Source organism: Pseudonaja textilis, chromosome 1, assembly GCF_049901715.1.
Source record: "Pseudonaja textilis isolate UNSWEBS1 chromosome 1, rPseTex1.2, whole genome shotgun sequence".
Classification (NCBI taxonomy): Eukaryota; Metazoa; Chordata; class Lepidosauria; order Squamata; family Elapidae; genus Pseudonaja; species Pseudonaja textilis.
In genome coordinates, this window is record NC_141990.1 from 269,857,135 (window position 1) to 269,880,315 (window position 23,181).

General features: G+C 36.3%; 1 protein-coding gene across 1 annotated transcript in view; it reads right to left on the reverse strand.

Annotated features, from left to right (window-relative positions):
• GANC (glucosidase alpha, neutral C) overlaps positions 1–20,399 on the reverse strand; it is a 30,038-nt gene extending 9,639 nt beyond the window's left edge. Inside the window, exons 1-17 of the mRNA XM_087921777.1 lie at positions 20,282–20,399; positions 18,912–18,974; positions 17,462–17,570; positions 15,379–15,506; positions 13,401–13,583; positions 13,137–13,185; positions 12,748–12,814; positions 11,750–11,846; positions 6,700–6,880; positions 6,288–6,438; positions 5,845–6,083; positions 5,376–5,502; positions 4,955–5,034; positions 4,279–4,422; positions 3,050–3,146; positions 1,645–1,746; positions 1,103–1,346 (exon numbers count right to left, since the gene is read on the reverse strand). Coding sequence (XP_087777903.1) covers positions 1,103–1,346; positions 1,645–1,746; positions 3,050–3,146; positions 4,279–4,422; positions 4,955–5,034; positions 5,376–5,502; positions 5,845–6,083; positions 6,288–6,438; positions 6,700–6,880; positions 11,750–11,846; positions 12,748–12,814; positions 13,137–13,185; positions 13,401–13,583; positions 15,379–15,506; positions 17,462–17,570; positions 18,912–18,974; positions 20,282–20,307 — 2,087 coding nt within the window. The 5' untranslated portion in view covers positions 20,308–20,399. The remainder of the gene's footprint in view (positions 1–1,102; positions 1,347–1,644; positions 1,747–3,049; positions 3,147–4,278; positions 4,423–4,954; positions 5,035–5,375; positions 5,503–5,844; positions 6,084–6,287; positions 6,439–6,699; positions 6,881–11,749; positions 11,847–12,747; positions 12,815–13,136; positions 13,186–13,400; positions 13,584–15,378; positions 15,507–17,461; positions 17,571–18,911; positions 18,975–20,281) is intronic.
• Positions 20,400–23,181: the final 2,782 nt, after the last annotated feature.

A 23,181-nucleotide genomic window follows, 5' to 3' on the forward strand; every position in this document is an offset into this window, starting at 1 on the left:
GTGTGTGTGTGTCTGTGTCTGTATATTTATATTTATATCTATAGTTTCATTCTCATTGGAAACTGAACACATAGAACAAATGCTGTGTTTTCAGTTTAAAAGATGCACTGACTAACAATGACAACAGCTGAATAACAACCCTTTAAATGGGTTGGGTTGGGAGAATTTGACAGCTCAATCATCTAGTGAGTTTCCTTAGTTGAGGTGGACTAGAAGCAGCTTCTCCTTGCTCCTGGGCCATACCTTAATCACCACTATACCACATGAGTTATAATAATTATAAAATTATAATGCAAATGTGGTATAAGGGGAAAGTTGTCAAATGGATAAGAAAGAATCATAAATTATGTTTTATCAACTTTATTTATATTTTAAACAAATTTAATTTAGCTTTGGTCCTATCCTTTCCCCTGACTTTTTCTGGTTCAACCATTTTTTTTAAGAATTTGGTCCCTCGTATGCCAGTCAAAGACTAAGAAAAGCCACCAGTCCCCTCAAAGCTAATGTACACTAGTCCCAAGAGCACTAAATGGAAAGTTGATTTTAAAATCTGTTGCTATATAGAGAGTAAGAAAGATGACCTTGATGGACATATTCAAACTCTGTTGCCAAAGCAACAAGGGATAAAACATTAAACCCAGAACATCCAGAACCCGCTCACAAGCAACTCAGATACCTTCCTAACTATAAGTCAGAGGAAGTAGTATAATACAATCAGACTTTCAAGACTGCTTTCAGCCCTACTAGATAGACCAAGCCAAGAAATCACCACTACAGATAAGCACTAAAACGATTTTTATTGAGATTAAGATAAGCTCTTGAAAGTCTGATTAGGAATTGTATTCCAAACCTCATTTAATCCTAGAGAATGCAATGAGTTTTAAGGTAACCCTACCATTGGCCTGTTTTTTACCAGCTCATGATACACAGATGATGTCCTAAGATATCACAGCTAAAGTAGTGAACTAGCATCTATGCTAGCTCTGCATTTCAATATATATTTCATCCAATATTTCTATGTGTTATCTAATCAAAAACTCTGCATCTGTTAGAAATATTTTGGCATAAAGCAGAAATTAAATCTTTTCAACGACCGGCTTACCTCATAACCGGTTCAGCCATGCTGTGTGCCTGATAGAACAATGTGTAAAGGTAAGGAAGCAGGGAGTAGCGCTCCTTAATAGCTTCCCTGATGATCTTTGTGTTCTTCTTCCCAAATAGCCAGGGTTCACGACGTTTGGTTTTCATATTGGCATGGCCTCTGAAGAAAGGCTGCAAAGCCCCAGCCTGATACCATCGAACCAGTAGTTCTGGCTCTGGGTTTCCAATAAATCCACCTACATCCGCTGGACATCAGAAAAAGATTGTTTTGTCAGAAATTGGCGAGAAATTCAAACTTCTTGGATTCTCTGCATTTATTAATAGAGCATATCCTAAGACCAAACAGACTCATTTTGAAGAATGTATACATGTTTTAATTTAAAACAAACAATTTTTGAAATGTCCGAGTCTCTTTTAAGACTTTGGAAGTTTCACTTACTACTTTTTATTTCGTTTTAATGGAACATAGTATGCTTTGTGCAAGAGGAAAGGAGGCTATTTGTTCAGTTGGGAGTTGATAAAGATATAAATACAGTATCTTACCTCCACAGAAAGAAATTCCCGCAATGCTGATTGTCAGCAACATTGGAATGGAGATTTTCAAGTAACTCCAATCTGCTTTATTGTCTCCAGTCCACACTGCACCTGCAGATCACGGGGAAAAATCTTAACGCTACCTGTATTTAGCTATAAGGCCAATTGAATCAAATGGGCTTTGCTTCCAAATATATATCATACTTTGTGTCACTTCAGGTATATGCTGCCGGCCTTACAATGTTAATGACTATGTGGAAATTGTATTGCCATGAAAATTGTGTATTGCCATGGATCCACACAACTGCAAAAGGCCTAAGTTACTTACAACACTGTTTCTGATTTAAGAAGAGCTGTATTCACAGTTCTTTATGGTTTGATTTTTAACACATATTCCATGTAATATGCTATGAATTCACATATGAACACATATGTGTTTAAGGCTGTAAGTATATTTGGGGAAGTAATTCAGCAGGGGCATCTTTATGCACATTTGTGTGTCTAAATGACAAAAGCAGTGTTACGCTAATACGACACAAATTCCACTTCTTTTGTATGTGTGACACAGCACAAGTAAGATGAACCCATGTAATTTGCACTCCGTAAGATCCTGTTAGATGTCTCTATAATTAAGTGATTTTCACTGTCTTAAAAATCGGCCATCCTAAAAGTTTGGAATTTGCTTTCCCATTATTATTTTTTTTATAATTTTCATTATTCACCTTTATTTAATTCATGCATTTATTTATATGCTGCCCATCTCACCTGGAGATGACTCTAGGCAGCTTATAACAATTAAGGTCTGGAATAGATAATATTTTTATTTTAAAAAATCATTTGCCATGTAAAAAGAGGCTAAAGTACAACAGCAAAGCATTTGTTCTACTCTCCATTTGTCAGCATGTCAGGTGTTTTGTATGTCTTCACATTTCAAATTCAACATCTTACAATGTATCACGTAGCATGACTGTCACGACTGTGGGAACAGAGAGAGCATGATTTGTTTATCAATGCATTTTCTTTTAAAAAGGTGATTTTAAAAATGAAGTTCACCAATATCCTTCAGAAATAAGCAAACAGAATGGCATGGATCTCATTTGGACTCAAGCCAGTTGTGCTTTTAAAGTTGTAGCAACGTTTCGGCAGAATCTCATCTGCCATCATCAGGCTTCTGAAGCATGATAATGGCAGATGAGATTCTGCCGAAACGTTGCTACAACTTTAAGAGCACAACTACAATGACATGGGAAAATACCTGAACAAAACTGAACACCATACATGTAAGTACCCACGAAAACTTAAGAAAACATGTACTTGCATCTCTTTTACTTTCAAGCAAATTATTCATTCAAATCATTGAGTTGCCTAGAAATGGTTAAATCCAGACAAAAAACCAGTCTTCATCGACACTTACCATACCTCTGCGATCCAGCAAAGAAAGAGCGGGTAAGAACAAAGGGTCTTTTCAGTCCTCTACTTCGTTTCACCAGCCCTTCTGCGGTTGCCATTTGCTGAAAAGATTATTATTACCATTATTGTTGTTATATTAGATATCCCATCTTTACTTTGAACAACTCAGGGTGGTTTATTTTCCTCACAACTGTCCCAAAGGTGCTTGTTCAAAAGGTGCTTGTCCCAAAGATGCGTGTTTTTTTTTCCTTAAAGACGTGCTTGTCCCAAAGGTGCTTGTTTTTTTTTCCTTAAAGACGTTTCGCTTCTCATCCAAGAAGCTTCTTCAGCTCAGAACTGTAGAAGCTTCTTGGATGAGAAGCAAAAAGTCTTCAAGAAAAAACAAAGAAAGTCCAGTTGCTTTTTGAAAAAGCACCTTTGGGACAACCATGACCTGGATGACTGACAATCTCTGTAGACATTTTACGTACAATTGTGAGGTGGGTTGGGCTGAGAGAGTATGACTGGCCTAAAGTTACCCAGCTGGCTTTCATACCAGTGGTGGGATTCAAATTTTTTTTACTACCAGTTCTGTGGGGGTGGCTTGGTAGGCGTGGCAGGGGAAGAATACTGTAAAATCTCCAGTCAGAGGTGGTATTTGCCAATTCTCCAAACTACTCAAAATTTCCACTACCAGTTCTCCAGAACTGGTCAGAACCTGCTGAATACCACCTGTTTCATACCCATTCTTAAGGGGGGACTAGAACTCACAGTGTCCTGTGTCTTATTCAGCACTTTAATCACTATGCAGTACAAGCAATTTTTAAAGCAAATGTTGCAATGGGATTGGAATTATAAAAAGTGAGGGCCGGGAATGATAAAACAGAGTAAAACATACTGAAATAGGAAACACAGAAGTGACACATCTTAGGAACAGAAAGAAAGGAAAAAATGACATTGTATATTATAAAGTCATGTACTTTGTAATGTTTTGGAACAAAATATGATATTGTGCAATATATTTTGCTGATGTTTGTTTTTAAGTAACATTAATAGCGACAAAGATTTTAAAATAATTTATTATTGTACAAAAATATTAAAACAAATTATTATTGTGATTATAATGGCACTGTTTTTTATTAATGAATTTATAATCAACTTTGATTAAGACAACCGCACCATCAGCAAGTACAGGCAATGCAATAATAATAACTACCAGTATTATAATTGTTAATTCAGTTGTACTTTTCCTACCTGGTAAAAGCCATAGAGATTATGAACATCTCGATGTTCCCATTTGCCATAATGAATAGCGTCTTTTGACATGCTTTGTTCTATCCCTTTGAAGACTGAAGGCTCATTCATATCATTCCAGATAAAAAGAATTTCAGAAGAACTCTGTAGGACAATATTTAAGCTTATTTAATGTATTAGTTTAGAAGAAGAACTGTATGTAAATACTTGTACTAATTTATTTTGTTCACTCTGCTTTGAAAAGTGTACTCTTTTTCTTTTCCTTGGTCCTCTTGCCTGTCTCTTGTGCCAGAGATCCAACTGAGCAGAGAATGATAATCAGGTTTCCTTCTTGGGGTTTATTCAGAAAGTGGATATCTCACATACCTTCTCAATTCAAATAGAAGTTAAACCAAATAAAGTATTTAAGATGGTACTTTCCTCTTATTTCCAACTTTATCTCTAATGGAATTTGCATGAGCTAAAAGTTCTCTACATATCTTACGCAGAGATGACTATACAGAAGATGTCCTGCTTTAGTTTATATTCTGGGTGGATTTTATTTATAATTGCCAAGGCTATTTAGATTTTGTCTTTTTCCATATTTCCAAAAATAAGCCACCCAGATTGTATAGAAATCACATTTATAGATAGTAATATTCTGTGGGTCCTGATCATATCGTTACAGAACACAAACCTTGTATATTTTGAAGTCAAATTGATCTGCATACCATTGTCGGACTTCAGGATTGGTAAAATCCAGGTATGACGAGAGACCTGCAGATGTTAGGATTGTATTATATTTTCAGGAAGAAAAAGCAAAACTGGCTTTTTCTTGTGTGTCATATCCTATTACAATAATAGAAAATGTTAACGTTCAAGCCAATTTCATGATACATGAGACAGATACCTTTTATTACTGTCACTTCTGGTTCTGACAAATGTTAAGACACAAATAAGAAGAGAGGCAGAAATAGAGAGAAACCTGTCAATTGTGAAGATAATGAACATATCAATTTCTTTCTAATAGGTCAATTACAATTAATGAGAAAATCCATTTTGATCTACCTCCTACGTGCTTCTTCAAAGTGATTTATAAAGCAAAGAGAGTTCATTACCTGGCCAGCAGATGCCCTTAAAATCTTCACCATTACGATCTTTTACAAAGAATCCTTTCTCTTTTGCTTGTGAGTATATAGTATAACGAGGATCAATCTTAATATGAGGGTCCACAATGACAACCATCTGCCAACATGAGAGATAACAATATAGCCTTATTATTGATGGAATAATACGTTGCGGGAATGTTTTATGTTTCATAAGCTGATATTCTCTTCTAGATGCTTTGGATTCCTAATTGTCAGAATTCCCAACTAGATTGGTTTTCAGCAAATTAAAGCATATGTAAGAAGCTAAAAATCTTCCCAAGTTAGCTGGGGAAAAACAGAGAAAGCTTCCATAGATGTATTTCTTTCCAAACATTTATTTTAAAATTTTCAAGGAAATGGATGCTTTCAATAGGCACTGGTGGACACAAAAAGCCACAGAGATAGATTACTTTCTCTCTATTTTTAGTGCATTACGTACCTTGCGTTTTTTCTTCATAAGTAGCTGCTTCTGCATCTTCTCAGGATTGGGAAATCTCTTCTTGTCCCAAGTGAAGTATCGTTTGCCATCAGTGTGCTCGATATCTAGCCATATGACGTCGTAGGGGATGTCAAAGGTATCAAAACCTGCATCCACTTTTTTTACATCATCCTCATCTTCATAATTCCAGCGGCATTGATGGTACCCAAGAGAGAAGAGGGGAGGCAGAGCCTGAGTGCCTATGAGGAAAAGGAAGACAGAGAAAATTGTGCAGCCATTCAAAATATAACTGGAGACACATTAAATGATAAATATTTCATTTTTATTCTTCCACTTAGTATAAATAATCAAGACTTGTTTCCATGCCATATATTGTATAGTTGGTAGATTAATTATGGAGACCACAAGAAAGGGATAAAGGAAATTTCTTCATAAGCCAATACCTGTTAGCTGTCCATACTGCTTAAAAATATCAAAAGGACTGGGTCCCTTTAAGATGAATATGTCAATGATTCCACTTTCTGACATCCAGCGCACATCAGTTTGAGGCACTATCCTCTGCTTGGACATGTCTGGAATTTGGAAAGGTAAAACCTTTAAAACAAACATATACAAATGTTTAAAAATAATGGTAAATGCATTTACTGTATTAAAAAATAATAAAGGTAAGATTTTTAAAAAATCTAAAAAAAAGTTCTCCAGCATTAATGATTAACTTCCACTGACCAAGATGGCTAGATGATCAATGTTGTCCATCTCAACATGAGATTTTCAGGTGGCTGGAAGATGCTTTATAATGTTATTAATTCTTAATCAAGGTAGCTATACTTCCATGCAGAACATAGTGCATCTCACCTCCATTGAAGCTTTGGTAGAAACCTCCACCAATGTTTCTGAGGAATTTAGCCAAAAGATTCCAACTGTCTGATCAGGCTTATGTGCTAAGAGTAAGGGCACTGAACCATAAATGCCCATTTTGCTGTGGATGGTATATCCGAAGACATCTAGATTATAAAGCCGGTAGACATCATCATCACTGGAATACAAAGAAAAACAAATTGCTTGTAGAGATATTATTTTATGTCATCCAGTGCAAGAACAGGACATTATAGTGCCACAATTGCCTTATGGTACTAAGAAATAAGTTGTCCACAGTAATAGTTTATACCAGTTTTCTTTGTCCTGATGTTTCAATTATCATAATATTTAGTGCATAATGTGGCAGATTGCTGAGTCTGACTCTGATTATCTGTCCATCTGCTCAGCCCTTTGGATTTATATCCTAACTTTCTATATCTCTGTTGAATCGACCATGCTGGCTTTCAGTATTCATCTACTGAGGCCATTTTATGCAACATGCCTGTATTTGCTCCTCCTTCTTCTCGCTCGCTCACAACATATCACATGGCATATCAACTTGATGGTGAGGCTACTTGCAACAGTGGGTACTCTTCAGTGGTGGGATTCAAATTTTTTTTACTACTGGTTCTGTGGGCCTGGCTTGGTGGGCCTGGCTTGGTGGGCATGGCAGGGGGAAGGATACTGCAAAATCTCCATTCCCACTCCATTTCAGGCGAAGGATACTACAAAATCCCCATTCCCTCCCCATCCCACTAACCTGCTTTCCAGCTCCTTTCTCCTGTGTAGGGCAACAAAAGAAGATCCAGCTAATCAGCTGGGACTCAGGAGGCGGAGAATAGATGGGGCGGGGCCAGTCAGTAGTTCTCCGAACTACTCAAAATTTCTGCTACTGATTCTCCAGAACTGATCAGAACCTCCTGAATACTACCTCTGGTACTCTTGTTCTTTGGAGCAACTCATTCAGCCAATTATGGCTGTGTAGTTCATCCTGGCTTTTCCACTTCACTTGGACCTTTCAGGATCTTGGTGGAGGGTCTAGCAATCCTACAGATGGCTCACCCTAATTACCGAAGAGATCTGTGAGCAAAACTAGCATTTAGTAGTGCAATCGAAAGAACCCTTGAAAGATCATGAATGACTCCAAAGGGATGACCTCTTTTATCACCAGCAGAGTGAGTTTTTCCAAAAAAGAACAATACTGCTTGCTGTGAGAAAGCCATAGGATGCCTTGTGATCTTTTGCAGCAGAAAAAATGAACAAATACTGCATAGACAACTTGACCCTAGCAATACATGTATTTTTATTTTTTGTTTATTATAACCCATCTGTCATTTTGTGCACCCTTAAAATATCAAAAAAAGTCCCCAACCTGAATGGGTATAATGAAATGCAGGTAGTTCTTGACTTACAGCGGTTCATTTAGTGACAGTTCGAAGTTACAACATCACTGAAAAAAGTGACTTATGACCTTTGTAGCATTCCCATGGTCACGTGATTTACATTCGGATGTTTGACAACTGACTCACATTTATGATGGTTGCAGTGTCTCGGGAGTCATGTGATTGTCTTTTGTGACCTTCTGACAAGCCAAGTCAACGAGAAAGCCAGATTCACTTAACAACTGTGTTACTAATTTAACAGCTGCAATGATTCACTTACCAAATGTGGCAAGAAAAGTCATAAAATGGGGCAAAACTCACTTAACAAATTTCTCATTTAATAGCATAAATTTTGGGCTCTATTGTTGTCATAAATTGAAGATTACCTGTATGTTCTTTAGTTTTCAACAATGGATGAGCAAAACTGGATAATGACACAACGGAATATTGAGTACCACCTCTTCCTATTAACATATTGCTGTTGTGTACATCGTGTTTCTTAAATTGGTTTGAGATATGCTTTTGTATGGAAGCGGCACAAATTATACTAAATAACGCCAGCTAGAGATTATACAGATAGATATCCTATGTATTTGGAGGTCAACAAAAGAAAAGGGTGTTTTATAAAAGCAGAAAAGGGTGTTTTATTAAAAACTGGAGGTCAACAAAACAGAAAAGGGTGTTTTATGCTATAAATAGCACATTAATAGCACAGTTTCTTTTCCAATACAGTAATTGTCTTGAATCAAACAGTGCATTTGTGATTTAGTCCTATTATTATCATCATCATTATTATTATTATTATTATTATTATTATTATTATCTCTGTAGTATGATTATGATGTGGTGTTTGGGGCACTGTGCTGGAGTAGCTTTCAAATTTCATTGTTTTTGTGGAATGCAATGACAATAAAGCTATTCTATTCTGTTCTGTTCCGTTCCATTCCATTCACTCCACTCCACTCCTATTCTATTCTATTCCACTCCACTTCTATTCCATTCCATTCCATTCCATTCCATTCCATTTCTATTCTACTCCACTCCCTCCACTCCACTCCACTCCACTCCACTTCTATTATATTATATTCCATTCCATTCCATTTCATTCCATTCCATTTCATTTCTATTTCTATTTCTATTTCTATCTCTATTTCTATTCCACTCCACTTCTATTCTATTCTATTCTATTCTATTCTATTCTATTCTATTCTATTCTATTCTATTCTATTCTATTCTAATCTATTCTATTCCATTCCATTCCATTCCATTCCATTCCATTACATTCTATTTCACTCCACTCCACTCCACTCCACTCCTATTCTATTCTATTCTATTCTATTCTATTCTATTCTATTCTATTCTATTCTATTCTATTCTATTCTATTCTATTCTATTCTATTCTATTCTATCCTTTAGTGAAATTATCCGTCACCAATATCTCGTGTCACTGCATGGGTGAACGTTGTTCATACTCTGTGCTATTCTGCAAAAGGCACAGAGGGGGTATTCAGCAGGTTCTGACCAGTTCTGGAGAACTGGTAGCAGAAATTTTGAGTAGTTTGGGGAATACCACCTCTGACTGCCCCCAACTCTATTCTCTGCCTCCCAAGTCCCAGCTGATCGGCTGGGTCTTCTTTTGTTGGGAAGCAGGTTAGTGGGGTGGGGAGAGAATGGGGATTTTGCAGTATACTTGCCCTGCCACGCCCACCAAGCCACGCCCACCACATCACATCATGCCCACCAAGCCACGCCCACCAGACTGGTAGTAAAAAATTTTGAATCCCACCACTGAACAGGCAGCGCTGCTGTCAAATTATAGTTGGCTAGCCTTGTAACCCTGGTTATCAGGGAGATCATAACTGTTTTGATTTAATAACGACAATCCAAATATACATGTGTTTATTCAGAAATAAGTCACAAAAACTGTTCTATACAACTTACTTCCTAGCAAATATACTTAGGATGGCAATCTTGGAATTGTATGTAGCCCCCTTATGTCTTGTGAAAACTTATTCATGTCTAGGCCTGTGTAGGTTTTATAAAAGTATTTGCATACTACAGGTAGTCCTTGATCTATGACCGAAGTTGAGCCCAACATTTTCATTGCTAAGAAACAGAGTTGTTAAGTGAGGTTTGCTCCATGTAATGACCTGTCTTGTCATAGTTCTTAAGTGAATCCATGCAGCTGTTAAGTTAGCAACATGGCTGTTAAATGAATCTGGCTTTGTCATTGACTTTGCATGTCAGAAGGTCACAAAAGGTGATCACATGGCCAGTTTGCCAAGTGTCTGAATTTTGATCATGTGACCACAAGGATGCTGCAATGGTCATAAGTATGAAAAATGCTCATAAGTCAGTGCCGTTCTAACTTTGAAAGTTCATTAAACGAATGGTTTAGTCAAGGATCATCACCTGCATACATTTTGCTGAGCGCTGAATCCTACAGTGAATGTAACGGGAAAGGCAGAACAGACTGACCATGTCTTCGATTCTGTTTTTTTGCAAGGGATAGTCTATGGATATTATCAGTCATCCAGGTCATGTTTGTCCCAAAGGTGCTCTTTCAGGAGGCAACTGGACCTTCTTGTTTTTTTTCTTGAAGACACTTGGCTTCTCGTCGAAGACGCTCCTTCAGCTCTGATTGGATCCTTCCATTCTCCACTATCCAATCAGAGCAGAAGAAACGTCTTCGATGAAAAGCAAACCCTCTTCAAAGAAAAAAAACAAGAAAATCCAGTTGCCTCCTGGAAAAGCACCTTTGGGACTTGCAAGGATATTTGAAAGAAAACATTTATCTGGAGTGTAACGCTTGGGAAAACATTGTGACTGCAAAGAAAGCAAAAGGTCACCTTCAGCAAATTGACTGCCCTGAGGTTTTAGGTTGAAGAAAACAGGAGAACAGGAGCAAGAAGCAAGAAAAACAGAAGCTATGGGAATGCCTGGGTGATGAAGGCTGTCTGAGTCTAAACGGCTGCAGTAAATGGGGAAGGCGCTTAAAATCCAGCGGAGCGGAAGCTGATTGGAAACATTTATTTATCATTAGGTTTTAAGTCAATTCTTTCTAGAGAAGGTATTGCACACAGAACTCCCTTCTCTTCTTTTGCCCTCTCCCCTAAACAACAAACCTGAGAGAGAGGTTAGGCAGAGAAAAAGTGACTTTCAAAGTCATCCAATGAACCTCCACAGCTAAAAGAAATAGGAGTCTTGGTCTTTCCCTATCCTAATCCAGCACTTTCACTATTGCTCCACTCTGGCTTTCAGGAAAGGATCAGTTGAATGGATTAGCAGTGCTGTCTAGGGAGTGCTGTGTGATATTCTAAGTCAGAGGTCTCCAAACTTGGCAATTTTAAGACTTGTGGACTTCAACTCCCAGAATTCTCCAGCCAGCAGTTGGCTGGAGAATTCTGGGAGTTGAAGTCCACAAGTCTTAAAGTTGCCAAGTTTGGGGACCCCGGTTCTAGATGTTAGCAGAGAGGCTGCTGTGCTACTTCCTCCTGGTAGTGAATGTGAAACACAGAGAATGTTGGGATTCATTTCATGTTATATCATTAATTTGGCATAGCTATGACTGTTAGTAGCCAAAAGCGCCCAGATCTTGGACCAAAAGTCTTGAGCTATGGTGACATTCAGAAAATTTTGCTATCTTTTGATCCTTATTTCATTACCTGGTATTTTTCAAGAGGAGGGTTTCTGCATGCTGAGGTATTCCATAGAGATGTTGAAATCCATGCAAAGAAACATCTAAACCTACACTGCTAGGACCTGTATTAAGACAGAGTAGTACTGTGAGGTAGTGCAAACACAGGGCAGCATGAAAGAGCAACCCATTCAATACTAACCTCCACTAAGGCTCTTTGTGGCTTACTATAATATAGAGAAAAATTGTGCCAATGTTTCGTTGTGAGGACACAGAACGAGGATTTAGAAAGGAAACCTATTTTAAGGATTCAAGCAACCTAGTCCAAATCTACAAAGGCAGATTGTGCAGCCCCCAGCCAAAGGTTAAATATAAGCCATCTAAACTGCAGTATAAAACAGGCAATTGCAATAATTGATTCCTATGAGTGAGCCAAGCCATGTGGCCAGCTAGGACCTCCCCCCACCCAACAAAAACTGCATGACTGGTGTGAATACCTGTTTGTGCATGTGAGTATGAAGAAATGGCTGTACCATCTGGTCTGGGGATCTGCTAGTACTGGAGCCTGAAAAAATATCAATGAGGTGGATCTCCCGTATTAGGTTTTTGTATGTTAATAGTCATTGTTATAGTTTTGGTTATTTCTGGGTTTCTTTGCTTTCAACTCTGGAAATTACCCCAAATCATGTACACTACATGAAATGTGAAGCTATATTAATTGAGCAAATAACATATCAAAATTAAGAGAACCCTCCCCCCCAAAAGCAATTAAATATATATTAGTATAACTGAGGGAAAGGATAACATTTTCAATTATTAGACAACAGGCAAACATTGGCAGCATTTTATCCTCAATATTCCAAGGAAGCAAGCAATGATCCACAATATTTTTATAATTACTTTTACAAAAATGGAAATGACCCAAATTTGCATGATATTCAAGTTTTCACATAAAAACTGATGAGATTTCGATCAAACTGATCAAATTCAGAACTGAAAAAGAATGGTGGTTTCTGAGCCACTTACCATTAGCTTTGATGTCTAAAAATTTGCCAAATTTTTCTTCCCAGTGACCTAAATCTTCTTCAGTTTCCTTAGATAAAAGGAAAAGAGATGTAACTCTGTCATGGACTAGCCAACAGAACTTAGCATTGTGTAATAATGCAATCAGTTTCCAATCTAGCTCTGCGTTACAGCTAATTCCAAGCAATATTCTACAATGAAATCACTGTACAATTCAGACCATGCCCTAGTTCGTAACTGTCGGTAACTGCCTCATTTCCTTTCCAGATTCATATTATTATTGTTTAAATAATGTTAAAATCAAAACTTATTATTTCCACCATAGGACTGATTTGTCCCTTGGACAAACTGACCAGACAAAAATCCATATATCTACAGTAGATTAAATGTACCTTAAAAGGGTCTGCCAATCCACTTTCCTTTTCTTGTGAAGTAGATTTCCTTTAAAAATCAAAAGTTTTCAGTGTACAATTACAAGCAGATCCTCACAAAAAACATATTTTAGAATAATAATGTTAATTATCCCAACCTACAATAATTGATCTGTACTTAGATAGATCAGCACAGATACTAATATTGCTTTCTGTAGGTTTCCCCCGTTTGTTCCTTTTCCTTTTTTCCCTCCTTTTCTTTTGTATATTGAAGTAATATCATACCTGCTTTGAGGTGGCGACTGCAGGTGTTCCAAATACAACAGGCCATTGGAATTCATGCTCAGTAAAATTTCATCCTTAGAAATAAGCTGTATTTGAAAAGGTTTTGCCATTATATGAATCTGCTGGTCTTGCTCAGCACCTATCAGCACAAATTTGCCTGCATCTTTCTCTGATATTTTCAGCCTTTAAAATAGAAAAAGGAAAAAGACTGGAGTAAAGAAAATATTTTTTTTGTTCAAATTACAAATAATAGCAAATCTGAAAACTGTTAAGTTCCACAAACATCAATCAATTTTTTTATCTCAACACATTTATGAATGTGTTTCTCTCTCTCTCCCTCCCTCCTTCCCTCTCCTTCTCCTTCTCTCTCATGGTGCCTTTTTTTTTTGTTAATATGCACTTCTGAAATAAATTCCTACATCTTTGGATATATGTGCCAGACAGTTCTGCCACATTCATTTAAAAAGAGAAAAAAGCATATTGCAACTGGGAATGGCTAAACATTCTTTAAAAAAAAGCTATCAATTAAGCATGAAGTATAGATAGAAAATCATTTGGTTATGACAGAAAAACTGCTCTTGCATTGTTTTATCAGCTGAATAGGAAGACTGACCAAGATTATTCAGCGTACCCAGGCTTAAATGTTGTATTTAATAACAGAGCTGTTTCCTATATGATTAATAATGTGGGTATTTTGGTTAGTTTTCTAGTTGGTCCTCTTTTTGTTTCTGTATTTTTCTCTTTATATGTTAAAGCAAATAAAAATTATAAATTGTAATACAAGGAAAGAACAAAAGTTCCTCACTACATATAGTGCAGCAGTCGCCAACTGGTGGGCCGTGGCCCACTGGTGGGCCGTGAGAAAATCTTGGTGGGCCGCAGAGAAATTTCACCCCCAGAGCACCCCCACAAAGCAATTAATCCAGGCTGCGCTGAAACACAAGGCTGCGCTGCCCACATGGCCCGCGAAAACCCTCCCTAGCCACTCACTCCTTACCAGGTAAACTTGCCTGCTAAATTGCTATTTTTCCTTTTTCTGACCATCATCTGTTTTGCTGTGCTGGGAGATTTAGATTAGCTAGGAAGCAAGAAATGGTTGGATTTCTTGCTTTCTAGACAGTCTTTAGATCTTCGGCTCAACACAGCTAAAACTCCCTTAGGACTGAAGGTTCGCTTGCAAGCAAATTCAGTGCAGACTCACGGCAAGCAAATTTGAGAGACTGAGCTAGCCGATGGCAGATAGATAGATCACTGAATGATTCTGTGAGCAACTCAATCTGCCTGCTTTGCCTGATTTTGGGTAAAAGTTACTCTTTTCATAAAAATAAAATGCAATATTTATATAAATATTTATAATATTTACATACAAGCCATGCCCAGCCAGCCATACCCACAAATTAGGCCACACTCACAGAACCGGTTAGTGGTCCCTGGGATCTAAAATTATGAGTTTGATGGTCCCTGAGGTCTAAAAGGTTGGCAACCCCTGTACTAGTGGATGAGATCATTTTTGCAATACTATAAATGAATAATTAATTAAAGTATGCCAGATTCTGCTTTCCTGTGGGTCCTTCCAAATATTATTTTAAGATCACAGGAAGTGAATTTCATTTTATTTAAAGCAATTTAAATGACAGTGGTGCTAAATAGGACAAAAAAAATACCGGTACTAAAATGCTAATGTGAAAAAAACTCTTGTACTATACGTGAAGAACAGAGATGTATCCTACAAAACCCTACTAGCTATGTGTACTATTCAATAATAAACAATATTTATTTGAATGAAGACCCAATATGAGGTCCACATTTAGCCAATATGAAGTAAAATACCTGACACAATATTCCTTCAAATAATTCTCCTGATATTTCTTTTCTAAATTAGAGAGCTAAAACTCAACTTACATAAATGCCCCAGTGGCAAAAAGAGGACTTGTTTCCAATCTATATCTGATCTAAGCTATCACTTCCCATAACTTACCTCAAGCTAGCTGGTTCCTTTATGAGAACATCAGGGACTTCGTATCTTGGCTTGAGTGGATTTACCTCATTAATTTTAAGCCTGAAAATATTGCCCTCTATTTCATACACTTCTACTGAAAGAGTTACCTAGTAATTGAATAAACACAGGAAAAGGATTAGAGAATACTAAAATGCTATATTAGACAAAACACCAATTTCTCACAAAACATCAATTTTCTTCTTATTCTTTTATTATTTATTCAAAATAATAAAAAGACACTTTCAACATACTGTAAATTCTCTACTGAAAAGAATCTTATTTGTGTTTGCTACCAAACAGATTAGAAGCAAATCAGTAATAATGAAATACTGTAGCTAATGGCATTCTAAACTGCTTTCAGCAAGAAAGTTCACACTGAAAACTTTGCTTTTCGACCATCTTAAACGGAAATAGCTATATCATTCATTATTCTAAGTGTTTAATATTATGATCCTCTACATATTCATACAGGAGCATGACTGAATTCAGTTGATCAACAATCTGAATAGATATTATTGAATTGCATTGTATTTTTGTCTGCTTGCCTGCCTGCCTGCCTGCCTACCTACCTACCTACCTACCTATTTTTATGTCACCCCCTCCCTTATAAACTGATTATGGGTAGCTTACAAGTTTTAAAATAAGTAAAAAAATAATTAAAATATTGAAACGTTTTAGACTATTGATATTACCCATGGTAATATTCACCTTGCAATTAATCAGGGCAAAGGACGATCTGCTGAAGGCACCACTCATGGTTTTAGTAGACTTAAGAAACATCTCTAACTTCAGAGCTAAGTACTGATTTGATTTGTATGATCTGTTCAACCATACTGAACAAATTAATATTTGGGTTTCCTAACATAACCCATAAATTTTGACTTACAGACATAATATATAGGTTTCCACCACTTTCTAAGCCCATAAATAAATTGTTGTCTGGCTTAACACAAACGTGGATCCAACCATAGTGTTTGCTTTAGGCATGATGAGAAATAATGACTTTCAAAAAGATGGTGTGCACACCAGCATAGACGGGGCCTTCTTTCACATGCTGGGCTTCTTTTATGAAAGAAGGACCAAGGCAGGGCATAAAAGAAGGCCCCGGCTAGAGGCCCTGGATGGGGAGCAAGTGGAATCTTGTCTACATTGGCGTGAAAGAAAGCAACATGAAAGAGACCTTGGTCAGTACAGCATTAGGGTGCAATGGAGTGGGCAAGGTGTTGTGGCAGTTGGCTGTAATAGATAGGTGGGTGGCCAAAAGGCATTCGTAATTCCAGGGGGGTCTGAGGGGTGTTTGAATTTTGAGGGCTCTGACTGAAACTTTGAGGACCACCTCCTTTATTCAACACCATTGTAACTTTGAAAGGTCGCTGAATAAGTTCATGTGGACTACCTGTATGTTTACCTAGCTTCATGGCAGAAACATTTGAAAGAGTGAAAATAAATTGGTTGACAAATAAAATAATTTATATTACATTAATTATGGAAGGAGAAGCTTTTGAAAAATTACATAATTTTGTCATGCCCCACACCTTTGTCATGCAAAGTTCTCAAAGCTAAATAAATACTAGCTAAAATTATTTAAATACTTCCCAACATCATGTAACATACTATCTAATCAGTGGTGGAATTCTACTGGTTCGGCCCAGTTCGAGTGAACCGGTAGTAAAAAATGCTACTGTTCAGCTGAACTGGTAGTAAGAAAACAGCTACTGGTTCAATCGAACCGGTATTTCTTTCCCCAAACAATCGGCTGTTCCAACATCAAATGTGCTGGCATCTCCCTCGCTGTCTTACTGCTTTGCCCAGGAGGCTTTCCTGAGGCCCAGGAGGCAAAAAAACAAAAGGAGCGGGGGGAGGGGGTCTTGCTGCACAAAAAAAAGAAGCCACGCCCAGCCAGTCACATGGCCATGCCCACCTAGCCATGCCCACAGAACAGTAGTAAAAATATTTGCATCCCACCCTTTTATCTAACATCCAGCAGATCAAAAAGATAGATTGATTTTATATGCAAACTGGGCATCCATGTTTTTGATCAAACACTGAGAGATACTCTTACCTTGCTATCTTCATTGAAAATTTGGAATTTGACATTACTGTTGGATAGTTCCACAGTTTGCAGTAAGGCTTGGTATGGGGACTTCCCAGGACATAAACATTTCTGACGCCTGATGTATCCAAAAAAGAATATAAAATTTTATATTACCCATGTTATAGATGAGAATGCGATCATATTCAAAGAGTTGATTAAATTTAGACCAACTGGTCTAAATTACATAATTTCAAATCAATATTAAAAAAGGCATGTTTTGTTATAGTTTCATCTTATTTTTATTTGTAATAGGTGGCCATCCAAATTGAATAAAAAAAAGTATGGAATATAGAGTTCTGATTATTCGACAAATAATAAAACAGCACCGGATAAAGTGCAGGGGAGGGCAACTGAAATCTGATTATTGACTAGAAGCATCAGTTATGATATCTGGCACTCTGATTAGAAAGAAAGCACACCTGGGTTTTAAAGTAATTCATGGCATGGAAAAAGTGGACAGAAGTATTTTGTCCTTTCTCAAAATGCTAGGAAGAGGAACCATCCAATGAAGATGATTGGAAGGACATTTAAAAAGAATAAAAGGAAGAATTTCTTTCCACGGCATGTAATTTATTTGTGAAATCAGACAGGTATACTACTAACTTGCAATTTGTCTTGCCAGCCCTTGCAATACCAGTTGTGAGGTTAACGAAGATGGGAAGAGATATGTCTGTATATCCTGCTTAGAAGCATTCAAAAGGCAGCCGGTTGCCACTGTGCGAAGCAAACTACTAGGAAATGTCAACCCTACAAGGTAGATCACATCAGAAACCGGACTCTACAGGAAGACTAGAACTATACTTTGTTGAGGTAGCTGTAATGATATAATATTTCTCAGATGCTCAGACCTTTCTACCAAAAGCTTTCTCGGTGTGAAGGCTGGAAAATTTTTTTCCTCCTCTCCCCCCTTTCTAATCTATATGTTTGAAAAATACTTTTATGTTATTATTTTATATTGGTTTGAGAATTGCTTTATTGTATATTTCATAGCTGTTTTGATTAAAACCTGTCTTGGGAGGCTTTGGCATTTGAGGAAATATATAAAGGGATTAATTATATTAATGAAGCAAATTAGAGCTAAAAGATCCTGGCCACCCAAAAACTGGACCACCACTAAACATCAGCAAAAATTAAGGTTTTTTTTTGTATCTGCATTGTAAATCATCCAGAATCACATTGATAAAATGGGCAGTGTAGAAATTTAATGAATAAATACATGATATTCTTTGCTGCCATGTAGAGATTATATGGATTTTTTTGCAGCACAGATGTAGTAGCCCTTATAAAGTTCCCCTCAATGCAAACTTCGCACTATAAGATATATTGCTGCAATCGCTCTTCAGTGACAGTTGTGCCATACCTTGTGATGTTATATGAATACAATATTTTCAGATAACAAAATATTCATAATCTTTACCTGTAAAAGGCAATTTGCTTGCATGTCTTAAAACATCTTTTATCCACAGTCTCATCTTGAACACTATACAAGAAAATATAACATTTCTAAAATGTATAGTAAAAAAACAAAGATTATTTTCCCCGCAGCTATACAGAACAGAACAAGCTTATTCTAATGCATATAATTGAAAGTTCTGAAATAATTGCCTGTATTAATTGCATACTGGTCACACTAAGCAGCTACATTAGAAATGGATTCTACATTACACATAATATCTGAAAGAATGAATTACTTTCAGTTTATCAATATTATTCCAAAACAAGTGAAATCTTTATTGCCAGTTGACCGAGAAAACTTAAGTCAATTAAACGAAGACATTCTTATGGTTTCCATTTTAAATTTTCAAAAGGATTATTTTCTTTAAGCAGATATTGGCTACTTATTCCAATTCCCAAGTATCCAAGCCTGCAAAAGTCAGCTCAACCAGTAAAGTAAACACTTGTCCAAGGATGGTATAATGCTCCTTATAAAATTAAGCAATGAAGTAATTCACTTCATGTTTTTAACATTGTGTTTTTAATACCTTTTTTTGTTTTTTATTTTATTCTGCCCAGGATCAATGGTGGTTATATAAACATGGTTGATAAACAAACAAACAAACAAGCATCATATATCTTCACACTGAGGACAAACAGTATAAACAGCCAAACAAAACAAAAATAAAACTGTTGTAGGGCAGTAAAATATATGTTTTCTCACTGTAAGTAACACTAATTCTACTATAAATAAATCAAGAGGTGCTGATTTCATTATATACACACATAGAAAATATTCTGGCACTGCTACCAAGCATAAGATTGATTGAAATAGAGAAATGTGAATAAATAATTAACTTCTGCACCCTAAGCAGCTTTGGACCACTTCAACTCATACATCTGCACAACACTTCATGTCAAATGACTGCATGCAGCCCGTTTCAAAAATATTTGTATTCACATGACTGCAGTAATCAATGTTGCAACAAGGCTATTGTATTGAAAAAAGGTTAAACAATAATTAGGTTTATATTTTAAACTTTTATTTGTCAATTAAGTTTCACTTTCTAATTCAGTTTCTGCTTTTCCAAGTGTCATGTGACTGATTTTGTATTTCTGGAACTCCTTCACTTTTACTCGCTAGTATAATTATATTATTTATTATATAATATTAATAAATGTATTATTCCATCTATGTTTTTATTCCCAGCTCTCTAAGTATGTAGTTTTAATTTCTGCATGAATTCAAACTAGCATTTCAGAATTAATAATTATTTGGATTCTTTTAGAAGCACGTCTTGTACTTAAGTAAGATTTGCAAATCAATTATTGCCAAATCATATATATATCTACCTGATTTCTTGACTGCCTGATTCCATGATCCGGAGAGAGCTGTTTTTTCATTAAGGAAACGAAGGGGAAATTCTCTAGCCGATAAGTTTTCGTTTCACAGTCCCTTGTTGCATGCTGGGAAATTGAGTTTTTATTTCTGACAGTCCTACCCCTTGACCAATAACGTGGAAGAGACGTCAGCATGCATATGCTTTGCTGGTAGTATTTCTGTAGTGCTCAGAGAGCTGCATTCAGAATAGAAATGAAGAAGTACTACTTCCTATTACTGTTTTCTTCTTAAATCGGTTTAATTATACAGGGATAAAGTAAGTTTTGCTTGTGAAGTTATGCCAATTCCTAGTTCCAAAATATGAATAAAAACTAAGATCGACTTAATATTTTGTTCAAAAATATTAAGGAGATCTCTTAGTTTTTATTCATCTTTTTTATCTCCTTGTTTTATTCTATTGTGCCATTCTGCCTCCCCTTTCTGACAAATATCCAAGTAATTTCTCTCTATCCCTTCTGGAACTTTTAAGAAACCATCTGCTATCAACATTTTAGAAAGGCAATTTTACTGTGTTATCTAAATGCAAAGGCATCCATTATGCTCTAAGTAAGACGTGGATGGTTTCAAACTGAGGGCTGTTTAAATCTACCATAAAAATACTGAATGGAATTAGAAAACACCAGATACGGGAGTCTTTGTGGTTAAATTGGGAGAAGATTAAAAGACAATGTTATTTGAAAATTCCAGTCTGGTTATCGACTATAGAAGCGTTTTCTTATCCTATAATATATAAGAAGGAACAAACAGTTAGATATGGGGAAATATTGAATGAAAAGGGTGAACTGCAAAATCTAGAGGAACAAGGTATAAAGATGAATTGGTTTTCATATGTGCAAATACATTCAAGGTATGATAAAGATCTCAAAACAGAAGGATTCTATGACAAATTGACTGACTTAGATAAGATTTTGACAGGTACTGATGAAAAGGTGATTAAAAAATTGTATGGATATTTATTAGAAACTAAACTAGAAGAAGAACAAGTTAAAGAAACTATGATTGCTTGGGGGAAGAATTTTGGATATGGGATTGATTTAGAGAAATGGCAAAAATTGTGGTCTCAAAATTATAAAATGACAATGTCAACAGCATATAAAGAAAATTTGTATTAAATGTTTTACAGGTGGCATTTTCCCCTGACAAGAATAGCAAGAATGTTCAAGAACAAATCCAAAAAATGTTGGAAATGTCATCAGATACCTGGCTCATATTACCATATGTGGTGGACTTGTGCAGATGCTAGAAAATACTGGACTACAATCCACATGTGGTTGGAAAAAATGACAAAAAAACATATAGATTTGAAACCAGAGATATTTTTATTGGGAATTTTATCTGATACATATAGCAAAGATTTGAAATACCTGATTGTAAATGTATTAACAGCGGCTAGGACTGTATTTGCTAAAAACTGGAAAAATGAGAAAATACCATCGCAGGAGGAAATCATTAAGAAAATATTGGAATGTGCTGAAATGAGTAGATTGACATTTGAAATTAGAGAGCAAGAGGATAAACAATTCTATAAAATTTGGGACCTTTTTATCAATGGCTAGACAATAAAACACAATAATGAAATACGTAGAATCTTAGAAAATAATAAATATATAAAGATGTTTTTTTTCTTTTTTATTATATCTATAAAAATTTTTTAGGATAGACTTGGGAAGATTATATGAATTGATAAAAAATGATACCAAGTAAATTATAGTTATCTTACAAAATATGAATGAATAAAATTATTGTCAAATGATTGAATAATAATGATACTAGGGTATTTAATTTCTGATTGAGAATATGAGTTATTATACAATGTAACTGTAATTGATGACTATGAAATGGATGCACAAAAAACCAACACACTGCTCACTCATGGAAGAAAGTTTGATATTTGTATGTTTTGTCTGTTTATGTTTGTTTTGAAAAAAATCAATAAAAAATTAAAAAAAATAATGAAATTAATTACCCAGCTGTGTCACCATTTGTAAAAGTCAGTAGAATGCTGTTTGTTGTATAGACAGCGCTTGGATTTGTTAACCATTTGATTACAATTCTTATTCACCTTTAGACTGAGTGGGTGCAACTTACCCATTCCCCAAATAAAAAGCAGAGGAGTCACGTTGTGCTTCAAGTCTTGATAGGATTAACTCCCTATCCAAGCCTGCACACCTTCCAGGCACTGGGAGATGATCTTGACAGTCTCACTTTTAAGCCTGGTGTTCCAAGATTAAGTGGACTAGTAGATGACCTTACCTGGGAGTTCCATGTAGATATTAAGCAGGAAGGGAGAGTGTGTTGAGTCCTGTGACATTCCACAAAGCAGCATTGTAGAGAGAGAATTCTCCTCCTACCAACATCAACTGGAACTACCCACCCCCAAAGAAAGTAGAGAATCACTATGAAACAGTGCCCGAGAGTCAGTCCAGAGGGATACCATAGCCCACAATATCAAAAACCTCTGAAAGATCAAGGAGTGGAAGGATGGATGAACCACTTTGATCCCAGCTCTACCAGTTGTCAACAAGTGTGATCAAGACTCTCCACATTTGAAACCCAACCTAAAACTTGACTGAAACAAAGTGAACTAAAACAGTGGTTCTTAAACTGACTCAATTACCTCTTTTCTTGATCTTTAATATCATTATCCCCACAAAACAAATAAACGAACAACATGCCAGACTGTTTTATACAGATGACTCAGCAGCAGCAGTCCAACAAACTTGATTAGGGATTAGCCACCCCAAGAAACCAGCCCTTTGCACATTGCGAAGTTTGTCAGCTGAATGCCTCCATTAGGAAATGTGGGTTTGAAATTTCTCTGTAGAATTATCACAGAGTGAGTATTAAACTT